The sequence below is a fragment of the Aquarana catesbeiana genome, linkage group LG01, assembly GCF_042186555.1.
Source record: "Aquarana catesbeiana isolate 2022-GZ linkage group LG01, ASM4218655v1, whole genome shotgun sequence".
Classification (NCBI taxonomy): domain Eukaryota; kingdom Metazoa; phylum Chordata; class Amphibia; order Anura; family Ranidae; genus Aquarana; species Aquarana catesbeiana.
In genome coordinates this window covers 473619466-473636991 of record NC_133324.1, presented here as the reverse complement: position 1 = coordinate 473636991, position 17526 = coordinate 473619466, and the positions used below count along the sequence as shown (strand labels likewise).

The 17526-nt window shown below is 48.8% G+C and overlaps 1 protein-coding gene and 1 long non-coding RNA gene across 3 annotated transcripts in view; one reads left to right on the top strand and one right to left on the bottom strand.

Annotated features, from left to right (window-relative positions):
• Positions 1-13507, bottom strand: part of ANP32B (acidic nuclear phosphoprotein 32 family member B) — a 72041-nt gene extending 58534 nt beyond the window's left edge. Inside the window, exon 1 of one of the 2 annotated variants that reach the window (XM_073591253.1) lies at positions 13145-13507. In XM_073591253.1, coding sequence (XP_073447354.1) covers positions 13145-13198 — 54 coding nt within the window. In that variant the 5' untranslated portion in view covers positions 13199-13507. The remainder of the gene's footprint in view (positions 1-13144) is intronic. The other variant, XM_073591252.1, reaches the window with a different exon arrangement.
• LOC141102236 (uncharacterized) lies at positions 9746-10558 on the top strand. Its single transcript, XR_012235080.1, has 2 exons — positions 9746-9964; positions 10005-10558. It is a non-coding gene; the product is annotated as an uncharacterized lncRNA (long non-coding RNA).
• Positions 13508-17526: the final 4019 nt, after the last annotated feature.

Sequence of the window (17526 nt, the reverse complement as noted above, 5' to 3'; positions counted from 1 at the left end):
CTTGATTAGAAGCCAAGAGCCCCACCTGCTGGCTGCATAATAAATAAAAAATACAAAATATGCAAAATATTGCATTTTTATATTTTTTAGTCCCGACCACAATAAAGCATATAAAATATATATATTTAACAAAGCAAGGTAGATTACAAAAAAAAAAACAAAAGTAGTAAGCCCGCCCTGCTGATAAAAGTACATTACTGATGACCTACAGTGAAGAAAAAAAAAAAAAAACCACAATACCCATAAAACTTTGTGATTGCACTTTCAGTATTGCATTATTTCAGAGTGTGCAGCATGACAATAGTGTGGTCTGACAAACACCAAACTATATGAAGAGAATAGGGGAGTGGTACTGAGCCCTGTACCACCTACATTTTCCCCAAAGTTCGTAGACAACAATAAATTGCAGGATTTAAATCGGTGTTAGGCATTCATGCAAGATGACATTTAACAAAACACAGTCCAGCTTAGAGGGAATGCAGAGATATCATAAACCTTACTTATGCCTGGTACACAGGTTTATGTTCTTTATGCAATGTCAGTATGGCGATATCTCCCCCACTGAGCTATTGAGTTCTGACAGAGGAACTGCAGCTCAGCCAGAACACACTGATCAGTGGCCACAGCCATTGGCTGCCAGTGCTGATAAGCTGCTGGTTGGATGCTAGTTTTCCAGCATGTCCCTTTGACAAAAGCTTGTCGTTGGACCGGCTTCTGCTGGGCAGACAGCTGTGCAGACTGTCCGAATGCCAGCCGGTGTTCTGCCATATAGTGTCCTCGTATCAGATAGTGTCCGCCTCGTACTGCGCAGGCGCAGCGCCTGCGCAGTACGGAGGAGCAGGAGATGCCGAAAATGCCCGAAGTTGATCAGCTGACCATCAGCTGTACACGGCGCTCGGGCACCTGTTAGCGATGGCAGTGTAAGAGGGCCCCTCGCGGGCTCGCTTCGCTCGCCACGCTTCGGGCACGGCCTCGCTGCGCTCGGCAAATATTTATTCTAACTCTATGTCCACTTGGATAGTAGGGAATGATCCTGGACATAGGGTAAGAATAAATGCGCAGGCGCCGTGTACAGCTGACGATCAGCTGTTGAACTTCGGAGACTTTCGGCGTCTCTTTTGTCCTCCGTACTGCGCCTGCGCAGTACAGGGAGGACACTATATGATAGGGGACTGAATTCGATAAGACACCGGTCCCTGCTGAACCGGCCTATATTGGGATCGTGTGCACCCGGCCTAAGTCAAGGTCTTCAAAAGACATCTAATAAGGCCCTGTCATAAAAAGTCTGGAGAACAGTTTGAGGAATACACATCTGAGACTTAGGGTAGTGACCTATATTAACCTAAAGCTGAACTTTCATGTGTTTCAGACCCGCAATTTCAATTTGTATTCTATAACTCCCACAGTAATGGGAGTTACCTTCTTTTTTAGTGACGCTACTTTTTTTACGAAGGTATCACACAGACACAAAACATGTCTACATCACATGGCCCAAAAGGCTAATAAAACACATTAGTCCTAAGAGAACTACATTTCAGGTTTATATTTATTTATGGTATAGATTTATACCATATTTGGTATCTAACAAATCTTAATGTAATTCTATAATTATGTTGGTTTTCAGACTGTAAAACTTTGCGGCTCGCGACCAGTTACCAAATCACTTAAGTGGCCCTCGCTCTTCAATAGGTTGAGCACCCCTGGTGTAGGGAGACAACTCCAACCCCTGCATGCAAGGGTAGCTCCATAGGATGCTGGAAGAGATAGGCACCACCCTGGAACAGGAAACCTGAGTCAGTGGTCACAGAACCAGCTTAAACTTAAACACAGGCAAGGAGTAAAAAATAAAGAAGCTGTCAACTCAGTAAGTGATTAAATCAGATCCTGAAAGTGCTTAAAAAAAAACTGGAGGGTTTATCATCACTTATATTAGCAGCAATTTAGAAGCAGTTTAATAGCAGCAATTCCTGTGCGTTTCCCACATTGCATCAGTGTGAACTGAGCCTAAGGATGAGTCTGTGGCCATAAAAAAAAAATATCCAGTACACCTACTGCAAACCCCTCAGACCCTTTGATTGGGTGGAGTCAGCTATGACACCTTCTCCAGGGACAAGGAAAACCTGCTGCCAATGACAGCTGGGGCTCTTGTTTTAGGATCAAAACTACTAAGGATACTGAGAGTTACTTTGACTTGCTTTGCAAGTGATCTGAACTCTGCACTGAACCAAAGACCAAGTGAACTCCACTTAGGTTGTACAGACCAGTTTAGTGTTAAAGCATTAGAGTTGGTGTTGAATGTAGGTTCTTCTTGTGATGTATCATTACCGAGCCTGGGTATGCCCACTAGGCTTTGTTTTGTGTCTAAACTTTCTTTTCTCAAAATAAAAAAAAAATAAATAAAAAATATGGGGATTTTAATTTTTTGCTTAACAAATAAAAAAAAAAAAAAAAGACAGAAATTTTTTTTTAAAAAAAGTTTTTTTTTTTTACAAACCTATGTAAATAAGTAAGTTTTCTCCTTCACTGATGGAGCTGCACTGACAGGCACTGATGAGGTGGCACTGATGAGGCAGCACGGATGGGCACTGATTGATGCCAATCAGTGCCAAACAATAATGCCTGCCAGTGATGCCCATTGTGGGCACTAATTGGCATACCTGGTGGTGACATCCCCGGTGGTCCTAGTGGCGTCCCTGGTCAGTGTTGGCATCCTCGGGGGGCTGCACTGATAATCAGCACAGACCCCCCTGTCAGAGGAGCAGCCGACCGGCTCTCCTCTACTCGCGTATGTCAGATGCGAGTGAGGAAAAGCCGGTCAACGGCTCTTCCTGTTTACACTATGATCAGCCGTGATTGGAAACAGCTGATCACGTGGTAAAGAGTCTCGGTCAGAGACTCTTTACCTAGATCAGTGTTGCGGTGTGTCAGACTGACAGACCGCAACAACGATCGCGTGATGCGTGTCCCCGGGGGCCGCGCAGCGGCTTGATATCCTGGCGATGTCATATGACGTCCGTCCGGTCAGCATATTGAAACCACTTTGCCGCCGTCATTTTGCTATATGGCGAGCGGCAAGTGGTTAAAGAGTAACTCCACTTTTGTTGAGTAAAAAAAAAATCATTCCCCTCTGGGTGATCTATGTACATTGCAAGGATTTTGAAAAACTTTGTTGCAGATTCCCACCTTTTGTTTTTCTGAAGCAATAACTGTTTGTGTCCATGTGTGGAATGTGTATGGGAGTGATTTTTCAATTATCCTAATCAGCTGTTGTACCTTCAGGGCTCTAATGAGGAAGGTGGCAGGGTCTGCATCCCTTTAAGAATGAATTCCCTTTGGGAATATGTTACCAAAAATAAAACATTTGTTGCAGAGGATGCCAAAAATCTGACTTGCATCTTAGTGTAGACTTCTGGGAAAATCAGTGAGCCAATCACACAAGCATGAAATTATATTTCTGGTGGGGGGGAGGGACGTTCTGTACATCATCTTTATACAGAACACCTCCAGGTTGCCATACTGCATTGCATTTTCCAGAATATTAGAGTGATGCAGATTGAAAAGGAAAGGTCGTTTTTAATAACATTCGATTACAAAATGATTTGTGTTGCAATTGTATACACTGTATTTTTTTGTTTTGTGATTTTTTTTCCCCATGAAAGTGGAATTACCCTTTACGCAAGCTTTACAAAATAAAAAATAAAAAAGTAATAGTTTTTTTTTTTTAACTGCAATTATTAGCTTTCTTTAAAAAATACTAAACCTGCATGCATAAAATGGGTACATGATGTACAATCTCTTCACATAACTCGCGGTCTGTTCAAACTAGAATGCAGTGCATCAAGGCCAGTTGTGGAGCGCTGCATTAAACAGGCCATTCAAAATAAATGTGCTGTAATACTTCAAAACTTAAAAATAGGTCATGCTGCATTTTTTTGCAGAGCACCATAAGATCCCTTTTACACTGGAGGAGTTTTTCAGGAGCTTTAGCGCTATATATAGCGCCTGTAAAAAGCCTCATCTGAAATCCCAATGTGAAAGCCTGAATGCTTTCACACTGGGGCGCTGCGCTGGCAGAACGTCAAAATAAGCCCTGCAAGCAGCTTCTTTGAAACGATTTAGGAGCAGTGTACATACCGCTCCTAAAGCGCCCCTGCCCATTGAAATCAATAGGCAACGCCACCAAAGTGCCTCGGCAGCATCACTTTGCGGGTGCTTTTAACCCTTTATTCAGCCGCTAGCAGGGGTTAAAAGCATCCCACTGGTGCCCGAAAAGTGCCACTAAAGGGCTCTTAAACATTATACCAAGCATTACTGCAATATTGTAGTGTAAACAGGCTCTTCTACCAGTAAGGCGGCAGAGGACACTGCTATGGAGGGGAAGAGAGAGGCGCAGAGGACACTGCCATGGGGGGGGGCGCGCAGAGGACACTGCCATGGGGGGGCGCGCAAAGGACACTGCCATGGGGGGGCGCGCAAAGGACACTGCCATGGGGGGGCGCGCAAAGGACACTGCCATGGGGGGGCGCGCAAAGGACACTGCCATGGGGGGGTGGGGGCGCGCAGAGGACACTGCCATGGGGGGGTGGGGGCGCGCAGAGGACACTGCCATGGGGGGGGGGCGCGCAGAGGACACTGCCATGGGGGGGGGGGGCGCGCAGAGGACACTGCCATGGGGGGGGGGCGCGCAGAGGACACTGCCATGGGGGGGGGGGGCGCGCAGAGGACACTGCCATGGGGGGGGGGGCGCGCAGAGGACACTGCCAGGGGGGGGGGGCGCGCAGAGGACACTGCCAGGGGGGGGGGGCGCGCAGAGGACACTGCCATGGGGGGGGGGGCGCGCAGAGGACACTGCCATGGGGGGGGGGGCGCGCAGAGGACACTGCCATGGGGGGGGGGCGCGCAGAGGACACTGCCATGGGGGGGGCGCGCAGAGGACACTGCCATGGGGGGGGGCGCGCGCAGAGGACACTGCCATGGGGGGGGGGGGGCGCAGAGGACACTGCCATGGGAGGGGGGGGCGCAGAGGACACTGCCATGGGAGGGGGGGGCGCAGAGGACACTGCCATGGGAGGGGGGGGCGCAGAGGACACTGCCATGGGAGGGGGGGGCGCAGAGGACACTGCCATGGGAGGGGGGGGCGCAGAGGACACTGCCATGGGAGGGGGGGGGGCGCAGAGGACACTGCCATGGGAGGGGGGGGGCGCAGAGGACACTGCCATGGGAGGGGGGGGGCGCAGAGGACACTGCCATGGGAGGGGGGGGCGCAGAGGACACTGCCATGGGAGGGGGGGGCGCAGAGGACACTGCCATGGGAGGGGGGGGCGCAGAGGACACTGCCATGGGAGGGGGGGGCGCAGAGGACACTGCCATGGGAGGGGGGGGCGCAGAGGACACTGCCATGGGAGGGGGGGGCGCAGAGGACACTGCCATGGGAGGGGGGGGCGCAGAGGACACTGCCATGGGAGGGGGGGGCGCAGAGGACACTGCCATGGGGGGGGGGGCGCAGAGGACACTGCCATGGGGGGGGGGGCGCAGAGGACACTGCCATGGGAGGGGGGGGCGCAGAGGACACTGCCATGGGAGGGGGGGGCGCAGAGGACACTGCCATGGGGGGGGGGCGCAGAGGACACTGCCATGGGGGGGGGGCGCAGAGGACACTGCCATGGGGGGGGGGCGCAGAGGACACTGCCATGGGGGGGGGGGGGTGCAGAGGACACTGCTACGCTATGGGGGAATCTTTGATCTCCTCCATATTGTCCAGGTAGATCTCAACCTCTGAAAGGTTCCCTACCCCTGAGGTAGGTGGTACATGTCAAGTAACATTCACGTGGATGGCAGGCACCAAGGCTTCCCAGCAGGACATTGCCCAAAGCATCACACTGCCTCCTTCCTATACTTAATCCTAAGGCAATCTCTTCCCCAGGTAAGTCACACACACACACACACACACACACACACTCGCCTGGCCATCCACATGATGTAAAAGAAAATGTGATTCATCGGACTAGGCCACCTTTTTCCATTTGCTGTGGTCTAGTTCTGATGCTCACTTTGGACTATGGACACAGGTCAGCATGTGCACTCTGACCAGTCTGCTGCTACTCAGCCCCATACACAACAAATTGCAATGTCCATTTTTTTCTGCTTTCAACATATCAACACATTTACTTGCGGTCTAATATATCCTACTGACTTTTAGATACAATTGTAATAAGATAATCAATGTTATTCCAGTAGCCTGTCAGTAAGGTTTTGGATGATCAGTGAGTGCTATAGCTATATGGTTTTAAATTAGCAAATGCTGTTAGATCAGGAACAAAAAAAAAAAAAAAAGATTTGAATTAAAAGATTTGAAGAATGATGCCTTGATCCACATATAAGAGAACAAGCACTAAAAACTAGTATTCATATTGCTACTGTACCAGCCTGTATGACCTCCAACAGATCTTTTGCATCTGGACAGGCAAGTTGGATACTTGTGAGACACTGGTAGGATGCCTATAATTATTCTATCACTGTTACATCCCAAAGGGAAACAGTATCAACTTGAAACACTATGCAAAAAACTACAAAATATTATTAAGGCTGCATTCACTCCTGGGAGTTTCTGGAATGTGTGAAAGAGCCACAGAAAATGCTTGTTTATTTCAGAAACTTATTGCAAATGGATGGCACGCCATGTGCTGGTAGCAGACACATGTTCTGTCATGCTACACACCCACTATGCTCCATTCCAAAAAAAAAAAAGTTTTGGAGCTTCTTTGGGATGTTTGTCACATGTAGAGCAGCCCATTCAAGTGAATAGACTGCCCTATGCATGATGAGCAGAAACACTCCAAAACGCGCATGCAAAAAAATGAAAAAAAAAAGTTATGCTTTTTTGAGCCTGCTATGCTCAAATGTCAATAGGGTCTTAATGTATTGATGTGTTTCTAAGAACACAGATCACAACTATCCAGACCAACCATTTCCAACTAGGGTTCTTCTAGAGCAGTGGTTCCTCAGGGCCCACTAACAGGCCAGGTTTTATGTATTACCTTGGGGAGATGCAGACTAGAATACTGCAATCACTGAGCAGCAAATGATATCACCTGTGATGCAAACCTGGCCTGTTAGTGGGTCCCGAGGACAGGAGTTGAGAACCACTGTTCTAGAGGTTGCTAGAGGTTCCTTGAGCAATGGCTGATTGACCTCCCATTTGGGGGGGCCTGCATAGTTCTGGGCTCAATGTCACAGCCAGCTGCATGGCACCAAAGATCATTTTAACTATATTATTTTAACTATAAGGGAGACATTCTTGCCACTGATCACCAATGTTAAGGGGACATTTTTCCCCACAAACCACCAATGTTAAAAGTGACATTCTTCTTACTGACCCAATAAATTAATTTTAAGACCCCTTTCACACTGGGGCGCTTTGCAGGCACTACAGCGCTAAAAATAGCGCCTGCAAAGCGCCCTGAAAGAGCAGCTGCTGTCTCTTCAATGTGAGAGCCTCGAGGGCTTTCACACTGGAGCGGTGCGCTGGCAGGACGCTAAAAAAAAAGTCCTGCTAGCAGCATCTTTGGAGCGGTGAGGGAGTGGTGTATACACTGCTCCTCCACCGCTCCTGCCTATTGAAATCAATAGGGCAGCGCGGCTATACCGCCGGCAAAGTGCTGCTGCAGCAATGATTTGCGGGTGGTTTTAACCCTTTCTCAGCTGCTAGCAGGGGATAAAAGCGCCCCACTAGTGGCCAAATAGTGCAGCGAAATTGACTATTTTTAGCGGCACTTTACCGCCGACGCACCCACCGCCCCAGTGTGAAAGGGGCCAACAGGAGTCACTGGAGACCTGAAAAATGAATGGGCCCTCTGAAGTGAAAAGGTGGAGATGGGCTGGCCCAGACTATAGAATTTTCGGCCACAGTGTATGAATGGGCAAGCTAGACAATGAATGAAGACAGGAAAAGTCAAGAAGCCTTTGAACTTCAGTGCTAGAAAATATTATTTTCTAAGAATATTGTAGACAGCGAGGAAAACAAAAATGGATCCCTCAAAGAATGAAGGGCAGCCGTTCACTAGAAGGCCACATTTACAGACTATGAATGAGAAGAGAATGATTGTGAAGAAAAGTTGGAGAGGAAAGAAAAGGCAAAGCAGCAATGACGTAGCTGGATCCAGACATGGAAAGCATGTAAACACCATGTCAAAGACTGAAGGTCCAATTAGAAGGCAGAACCCTCTCCATGGGGTTGTCAGGAGTGAACATTGACATTTAGAACATCGCTTGGGATATTATTAATTGGGAATATATTTCAGCAACAATATACATGCAGGTTGGGCATTTATTCGTTTTTTGTGTGTAAAAACATTGATTTTGTTTTACATTTAAAATGTAGGTCATGTGAATATGTTCAAAAATGTCCATTAATTATAAAAAATATATATATATTTTTAGTTAGGGGTATGACAAGTCAGGTGATTATCATATGGCGGCCCTTTTTAGAGATAGACGTAGATGGGTGAGGAGATATCACCCAGTTGAGGAGGAGACAATAAAATCATATAGCACTGCTCGTTTCCTCAGGTGGGGACATTTCTTACAAACTCCTGGCAGGAAAGAAGGAACAGCCGCCAGTGCTGAGTCCTTTCAGAGAAGCTGCCACCTTCCACACACAAGACAAAAGAGACGCTGAGAAGAGGAGGGAAGCCGGTCACAGGGCTGTTCAGTCACACGAAATGCCCGGCCACCCCCGCTCTATACACAAACACACAACGGGGCAAGATGGAGGGGGAAGGCGGGCACTGCAGCTGTCACCAGAGAAGGAGAGCACCGACAGCTCGACATATTCAACATGGAGCACAGTGAACGAGGAGGAAGACGAGAGGACAACATGGCGATGTCTCCTCCTCTGACATTGCCAGGCTGAGGGACGTCGAATACAACACGCCAGGCCGCTGCGTGTACCTGGGCGGGGGCACATTAACCCCATTAATACGGTTATTGTATTTATTTATTACTATGTAGAGCTCTATATGTTTGTATGTGTGATTAGGACGCCACATTCTCCTCCCCCTCTGCTGCTTAGCGCTTTCCCGCCCGACAAGCAGAGGAGGAAGAGGGGGAGGAGGGGAATATGTCTCCATATACACGTTCTCTATCACAGAACACGCACTTTATACATTGTCTGTACAGTGCAGGACACACGTCTGCACCCTGTACGGTCACCTCAGCCATTCATACACATACACTAGACCGACTCCAGCCGTGTACTGCACGTTACAGGGGCCACACTGGGCGACTTATACAGAAGGTCTATAGAACTGGGGGCCATACTGAGTGATTAATGCAGAACGCCTGTGGGGAGAAAAGGGGCCACACTGGGTGACATATAGAAGGTCTATTAAAACGGGGGGCCACACTGGGTGACTTATAGCAGGTCTATATAACTTAGTGACATATAGAAGGTCTATATAATGGGGGCCACACTGGGTGACATATAGAAGGTCTATATAACGGGGGCCACACTGGGTGACATATAGAAGATCTATATAACGGGGGCCACACTGGGTGACATATAGAAGGTCTATAACACGGGGGGCCACACTGGGTGACATATAGAAGGTCTATAACACGGGGGGCCACACTGGGTGACATATAGAAGGTCTATAACACGGGGGGCCACACTGGGTGACATATAGAAGGTCTATAACACGGGGGGCCACACTGGGTGACATATAGAAGGTCTATATAACGGGGGGGCCACACTGGGTGACATATAGAAGGTCTATATAACGGGGGGCCACACTGGGTGACATATAGAAGGTCTATATAACGGGGGCCACACTGGGTGACATATAGAAGGTCTATATAACAGGGGCCACACTGGGCGACATATAGAAGGTCTATATAACGGGGACCACACTGGGTGACATATAGAAGGTCTATATAAACGGGGGCCACACTGGGTGACATATAGAAGGTCTATATAAACGGGGGCCACACTGGGTGACATATAGAAGGTCTATACAATGGGGACCACACTGGGTGACATATAGAAGGTCTATATAACTGGGGGCAACACTGGGTGACATAGGTCTAGATAACTACGGGCCATACTCGGTGACTTGTATAGAAGGTCTCTATAACTGGGGGCCATACTGGGTTTCAAATGCTGGACATCTGTGGGGACAAAAGGGGCCACACTGGGCAACTTCTATAGTGGGGCTATATAACTGGGTGTCAAATGCAAAAAAAAAAAAAAAAAAAAAAAAGGGAGGGCCACACTGGGCGACTTGTATAGCGGGTCTATGAAAACGGAATCCACACTGGGAGTCAAATAGGCCATCAGCGGGGGAAAAAAAAAAAAAAGGGGCAACAACAAGTGCCATACATACAGGGCCACACTGGCTGACTTTTATGGAAGGTCTATGGAAATGGGCCACTCTGGGTATCAAACTCAAGATGTTTGTGCGAAAAAAGGGGCCATACTGGGTGACTTCTATAGCAGGTCTATGAAAACAGCGGCCACACTGAGTGTCAACCACAGGCCATCTGTGGGGGGTAAAAAAAAAGGCCATGCCAAATTCCATACATATAGGGGCTACACTGCGTGACTCATATAGAAGGTCTATAGAACCGGGGGCCATACTGAGTGTCTAACGCAGGACGCCTGTGGGGGGGAAAGGAGCCACACTGGGTGACATATAGAAGCTCTATGAAAACGGGGGCCACACAGTTTCAAACACAGGATGTCTGTGGGGGGGAAAAAAAAAAGAGGCCACACAGGTCTATATAACTAGGGGTCATACTGGGTGACATACAGAAGGTCTAGATAACTAGGGGCCATACTGGGTGACCTGTATGGAAGGTCTATATAACTGGGGCGCCATATTGGGTGACTTATATAGAAGGTCTATATAACTAGGGGTCATACTGGGTGACCTGTATGGAAGGTCTATATAACTGGGGCGCCATACTGGGTGACATATAGGTCTATATGGGTGACCTGTATGGAAGGTCTATATAACTGGGGCGCCATACTGGGTGACTTATATAGGTTTATATAACTAAGGGTCATACTGGGTGACATATAGAAGCTCTAGATAACTAGGGGTCATACTGGGTGACTTATATAGAAGGACTATATCACTAGGGGTCATCCTGGGTGACATATAGAAGGTCTATATAACTAGGGGTCATACTGGGTGACATATAGAAGGTCTAGATAACTAGGGGCCATACTGGGTGACTTATATGGAGGGTCTATATAACTGGGGGTCATACTGGTTGACATATAGAAGGTCTATATAAATGGGACCATACTGGGTTTCAAACACAGGACATCTGTGGGGACAAAAGGGGCCACGCTGGGCAACTTCTATGGTGGGGCTATATAAACAGGGATCAAACACAGGATGTCTGTGGGGAAAAAAAAGGGTCCACACTGGGTGACTTATATGAAAACTGAATCCACATTGGGTGTCAAACAGGCCATCTGCGGGGAAAAAAGGAGCCACACTGGGTGACTTACATAGAAGGTCTATGGAAACGGGCCACACTGAGTGTCAAACACAAGATGTCTGTAGGGGGCGGGGCACGCTGGGTGGCTTCTATAGGAGGTCTATGAAAACAGGTGCCACACTAGATGTCAAACAAAGGCCATCTGTGGGGGAAAAAAATAGGCCAGACCAAGTGCTTTACATATAGAGGCCACATTATGTGACATATAGAAAGTCTAAGAATAGGGGTCACACTATGTGTGAAACACAGGACTTCTGTGGAAAAAAGGGGCCATGCTAAGTGCCATACATACAGGGACCACACTCAGTGAGTTATATAGAAGGTCTATGGAAAAGGGCCACACTGGGCGTCAAGCACAGGACAAGTGTGGAAAAAGGGGCCACACTGGGCGACTTCTATAGAAGGTCTATGAAGATGGGCCACACTGGGTGTAATAAAAAATAAATAAAAAGCTGCCTGGAAACGGGCCACAACTAGGTACCCTACATTCAGGGGCCACACCTTGCTGTTTGAAAACAAGGGGCATAACTGGGTGTCATACATAAGCTGCCTGGAAACGGGCCACACTAGATGCCATAAATAGGATATCTATGGAAACAGGGGCCACTAGGTGTCATACATGGAAGGGCCACAGAGGGTGGGTCCCCACATAATCCTGGGGTAACATGCTCTCCCCTCAGATACATCTATTATAGGGGGATATGATTAGACTACACAGCAGCCCCATGAAAAGGGCCCCCAGTGCACTCATTCAAATCCTCTAGACAGGCAACAAAATATCCTTCTACTCCCATGGTGTAGGATAGGCAGTGAGCAGCACCTGGCTCCTGGTATAAATGGGAAGTGTGTACAAATGGCGGAATGAGTGTCCTGTAAAGCTTACAATCTAATATGGTGGCAGGAAATGACAGATGGGTGATATATAGAGTGAGCACACAACACATGCCTAGACTGTCCTCCTAAATACTTCTCACTGTAAACTTCCCAGCACACTTCAGCCTGAGCCAGCACACAGCACTGACTCCTTTAATATTATCAGCACAGGAGACTTCTCATTACACTAAGAGGCAAATAGCAGCTCCGTAGGTGGAGATCAGTCCCTCCCCAACACTCAGCATGGTGGAAGGCAGACCTCTGAGCAGCACAGTGACCAGGTACAAGTCTGAAAACATGGCTCCCAGCATGGGGACTGAGCGAGCAATGTACAAAGACACCATTCCTTCCTCGTCCATTACATTCACCACACCGCCATCCCTTCCTCCTACTCACACCATCCTCCAATAAACATCCCAGCGATCGATACAAAAAAAAAAAAAAACAACACAAAGTTTACTAGTAACTTCAGCAGCTACAATTCTGTGTGTGTGTCACTATCACACATCAATCCTGAGCTCCTAGACTCTCTCCATGATATGACGTCTACACACACACAGCAGATCGGCTGGAGAGGGAGGTCACAGCAGCGATCAGCAAAGATGAAATAAATAAATAAGGCGAGCCCATGTGCTCTCCAAGTCTAAACACAAAGTGATCCATGTAGGTGCAGGAGGAGGAGGAGGATGAAAAGAAGGTGAGCGGTGCCCATCATCATTCTCCTCCTAGTGTAGTGTACAATGTGAATGCAATGATCAGATCTTACATCAGACGGCGTCCTGTTCCTCAGCTCCAGGTGAATTCTCTTTTTCATGTCCATGTCGTTGCTCCTCACTAGTCGCTGTGTCTACAGATCTGGGATAGAGCTCGCTCTCTCTTTTTTCCCCTCTAGGTGATCTAAGCGAGAAATAAAAGTTTGGCAGGGTGGGGGTGGGAGGGCTGCACACTGCTCCTCTTGTAAAAAAAAAAAAAAAAAAAAAAAGAGCAGCAGCCCGAGGTGTGGAGGGAGAGAAGAGTGTGAGCGCTCTGTTGTATAGGAAACGTGTGGAAGCCGCTGACACCAAACGCCAAGTTACTCACAAGAGCGAGGAGGAGAAACCATGGAGGGAAAAAAAAAGAGCACAGAAATATAAAATAAAAAAAGACGCGGACACCGCCCCTGCTGGTCGCAGGACGTCATGGCAGCTTCAGCCAGCAAATGCTGCAGCAGAAAAAAAAAAGGGACGGAGCGGAAAAAAAAGGTTTGCCTGAGAAAGCTTGTGTTACACGGCGGTTAGCTGACACATCCAAGCCTTGCATTTCTTTTACCTTGCTGTGACAGTTTTTTTTTTCCTACACTGAGGTGCACGGCAAGGTTTGTTGCATATTCAAAAACAACAACATGCTCCTGAAGAGTGAAGAAAAGAAAGGAGTGGCCCAGATGGCTGAGCTTAAAGTGTACAGCTTTGTTTCGGTAGGAGTTAGGTCATCCTATAAAGGTACATAGGGGTCAATTCACTAAGAACCCTTTCACACTGGGGCTCTTTTCAGGCGTATTAGTGCTAAAAATAGCGCCTCTCAAACCACCCCAATGTGAAAGGCCAAGTGCTTTCACACTGGGGTGGTGCGCTTGCAGGACGGGAAAAAAAGTCCTGCAAGCAGCATCTTTGGGGTTGTGCAGGAGCGCTCCCAAACTTGCCCCTGCCCATTGAAATGAATGAGCAGCGCTGCCGAAGCGCCTGCAAAGCTATTCAGCAGCGGCGCAACACGGGCGCTATTAACCCTTTCTTCGGCCACTAGGGGGGTGAGAAGCGCCGCTATGACAACGGTAAAGCACCGCTAAAACTAGCATCGCTGTACCGATAACTCCCGCACCGCCCCAGTGTGAAAGAGGTCTAAGAGTTAAATAAAGGCTAATAAAATGCGGTAAAATACCGCATGCAGTAACAATTTTGCAAGTTCACTAAGAATTTTGAGTTAAATACCGAATGCAGTATTTGTTTGATTTAGCGGTAATTACCACATTAGTTAATGTGGTCATTTACCACATTGAGCCAGCCCCGTCCTTAACTGATGACTAAGGATGAGCTCAGGCGTGTTCGCACAGCCCACATGCAGAGCCCGCCAGGAAGTCTGCGCTGCGCTAATCACAGGCAGTGAGACATTTCCAATCTCTGCAGCCGCGCATCGGGACAATGTCTCACTGCCTGTGATTAGCACAGCGCAGTGCTGACTTCCTGGCGGGCTCGGCACATGGGCTGTGCGAACATGCCGGAGCTCATCCTTACCGATGACTCATCAGCAGGTTCCCCGTTGACAGCTGAGTGAAAAAAAAAAAGGCAACAATTAAAAATATTTAAAAAAAACAGCGTGCCCCCCCCCCCCCCCCATGCATGCCAGGCCCTTTAGGTCTTGTATGGATTTTAAGGGGAACCCCACGCCAAAAAAAAAAAAAGTCATGGCCCCCCCCCAGAATGCATACCAGACCCTTATCCGAGCATGCAGCCTGGCAGTTCAGGAAAGGGGGTGGCAGCGAGCGAACGCCCACCCCCCCTCCTGAACCATACCAGGCCACATGCCCTCAAGATGGGGGGTTGGGTGCTTTGGGGCAGGGGAGCTTTGCCCCCCCCACCCCAAAGCACCTTGTCCCCATGTTGGGGACAAGGGCCTCATCCCCACAACCGTGGCCGGAGGTTGTGGGGGTCTGCAGGCAGGGGGCTTATCGGAATCTGGAAGCATCCCCTTTAAGAAGTGAGGATCCAGATCCCGCCTCCCCCCATGTTAATGAGTATCGGGTACATAGTACCCCTAGCCATTCACAAAAAAAGTCATAATAAAAACACAGAGTTTTTGACAATTCCTTTAATAGAAAATAGTGTCCTTGATGTAAATCCATTGTCAATCACGCTGCCCTCCGGACCCAGAAAAAAAAAGCTCCCATCATCAATGGAGGCTAGGTGCCTACTGCAGGCTCCATCCTATGACATTTCTTATATAGGTAAGGGGTGGGGCCGCCCCTTGTGATGTCACAGATCGATGCATGCTGGGTTGGTGATGTCACAAGGGGCGGGACCACCAGGTGCTCTGGCCCCATCCCTTACCTATATAAGTAATGTCAGATGGAGCTTGCAGTAGGCAGTCAGCCTTCATCAGCGGCGGGAGCATGATTGATGGTGGATTTACAAAGGGGGACCCTATTTTTTGGTGAATGGGTAGGGGTACTATGTACCCGATACTCATTTACTCATTCACATGGGGGGAGCATGGGATCTGGGTGCCCCCTTCTTAAAGGGGGCTTCCAGATTCCAATTAGCCCCCTGCCCGCAGACCCCCACACCCACAGTTGTGGGGATGAGGCCCTTGCCCCCATCCACATGGGGAAAAGGTGCTTTGGGGTGGGGGGCACCTGCCCCAAAGCACCCAACCCCCCATGTTGAGGGCATGTGGCCTGGTATGGTTCAGGAGGGGGGGGAGCTCGCTCGCCCCCCCTTTCCTAACCTGCCGGGCTGCATGCTCGGATAAGGGTCTGGTATGTGTTTTGGGTGGGATGCCATGCCGTTTTTTTTTTTTTTATACATTTTGGCATGGGGTTTCCCTTAAAATCCAAACCAATCCAGTCAGCTGTCAACGGGGACAGCCGATGAGTCAGCATTTGTTAAGGACGCGGCAGCCGGCTTTCCCGGTCCCCTCCTTAGCAACCAGCTATTTGACAAAAAACAGCGTGGGGTCCCTTGGCCAACTAAGCCCTGGTGGTAATTATAGCATGCTTTTTTACTCTCTGGTTCATTTGTGAATTGGACCTAAAGTGATTGTAAAGTTTCGTTTAACCACTTTCCGCCTGGCCCATAGCAGATGACGGCCGGGCGGTGGTTCAGTTATCCTGACTGGGCGTCATATGACGACCAGCAGGATAACATGCCGCCGCACGCCCGCGGGGCTCGCATCGCGGCAACTGGTGGAGGCTCTTTACCACGTGATCAGCCGTGTCCAATCACGGCTGAGCACGATGTCAATAGGAAGAGCCGTTGATTGGCTTTTCCTCACTCGCATCTGACAGACGCGAGTAGAGGAGAGCCGATCGGCGGCTCTCCTGACAGGGGGGTCTGCACTGATTGTTTATCAGTGCAGCCCCTCCTCAGATGACCACACTGGACCACCAGGGATCGCCACTAGGACCACCAGGGAAGGGGGCAACATGTGGATGGCCAGGTATGTACCCCATGGCCATCCACATGTGCCCAGTCAGTGCCCAATCTGTGCCAATCAGTGCCCACAAATGGGCACTGATTGGCATTATTATATTGCAGTGATGCCCAGCAATGCCACCCTTAGGGGCATCAGTGCCACCAATGAGTGTCATCAGTGTCACCCATCAGTGTCCATCGGTGCCACCTGTCAGTGCCCACCTATCAGTGCCACCCATAAGTACCCATCAATGCCACCTATGAGTGCCCATCAGTGCCGCCTATGAGTGCCCATCGGTGCCACCTATGAGTGCCCATCAGTGCCACATACCAGTGCCACCTATCAGTGCCACCTATCAGTGCCCGTCAGTGCCACCTCATTGGTGCCACCTCATTGGTGCCACCTAATCGGTGCCCATCAGTACCGCCGTATCAGTGCCCGTCAGTGCAGCCATATCAGTGCCCATCATTGAAGAAGAAAACGTACTTATTTACAAAAATTTTTAACAGAAACAAAGAAAAACTTGTTTTTTTTTCAAAATTTTCTGTCTCTTTTTTATTTGTTGCACAAAAAATAAAAACCGCAGAGGTGATCAAATACCACCAAAAGAAAGCTCTATTCGTGGGAACAAAATGATAAAAAAATTGTTTGAGTACAGTGTTGCATGACCGCGCAATTGTCATTCAAATTGCGACAGCGCTGAAAGCTGAAAATTGGCCTGGGCGGGAAGGTGTCTAAGTGCCTGGTATTGAAGTGGTTAAAAAAAAAAATGTTATACTTACCTCCTCCGTGCAGTGGTTTTGCACAGAGCAGCCAGGATCCTCCTCTTCTTGGGTCCCTGGTTGCTGCTCCTGGCCCCTCCCTCTTGTCGAGTGCACCCTCAGCCAGCAGCCTTCTATGGGGGCACCCAAGCCGAGTAAGAGCTCCGTGTATCCATTCAGACATGGAGCCCCAGCCCCGCCCCCGCCCTTCTCTCCCCTGATT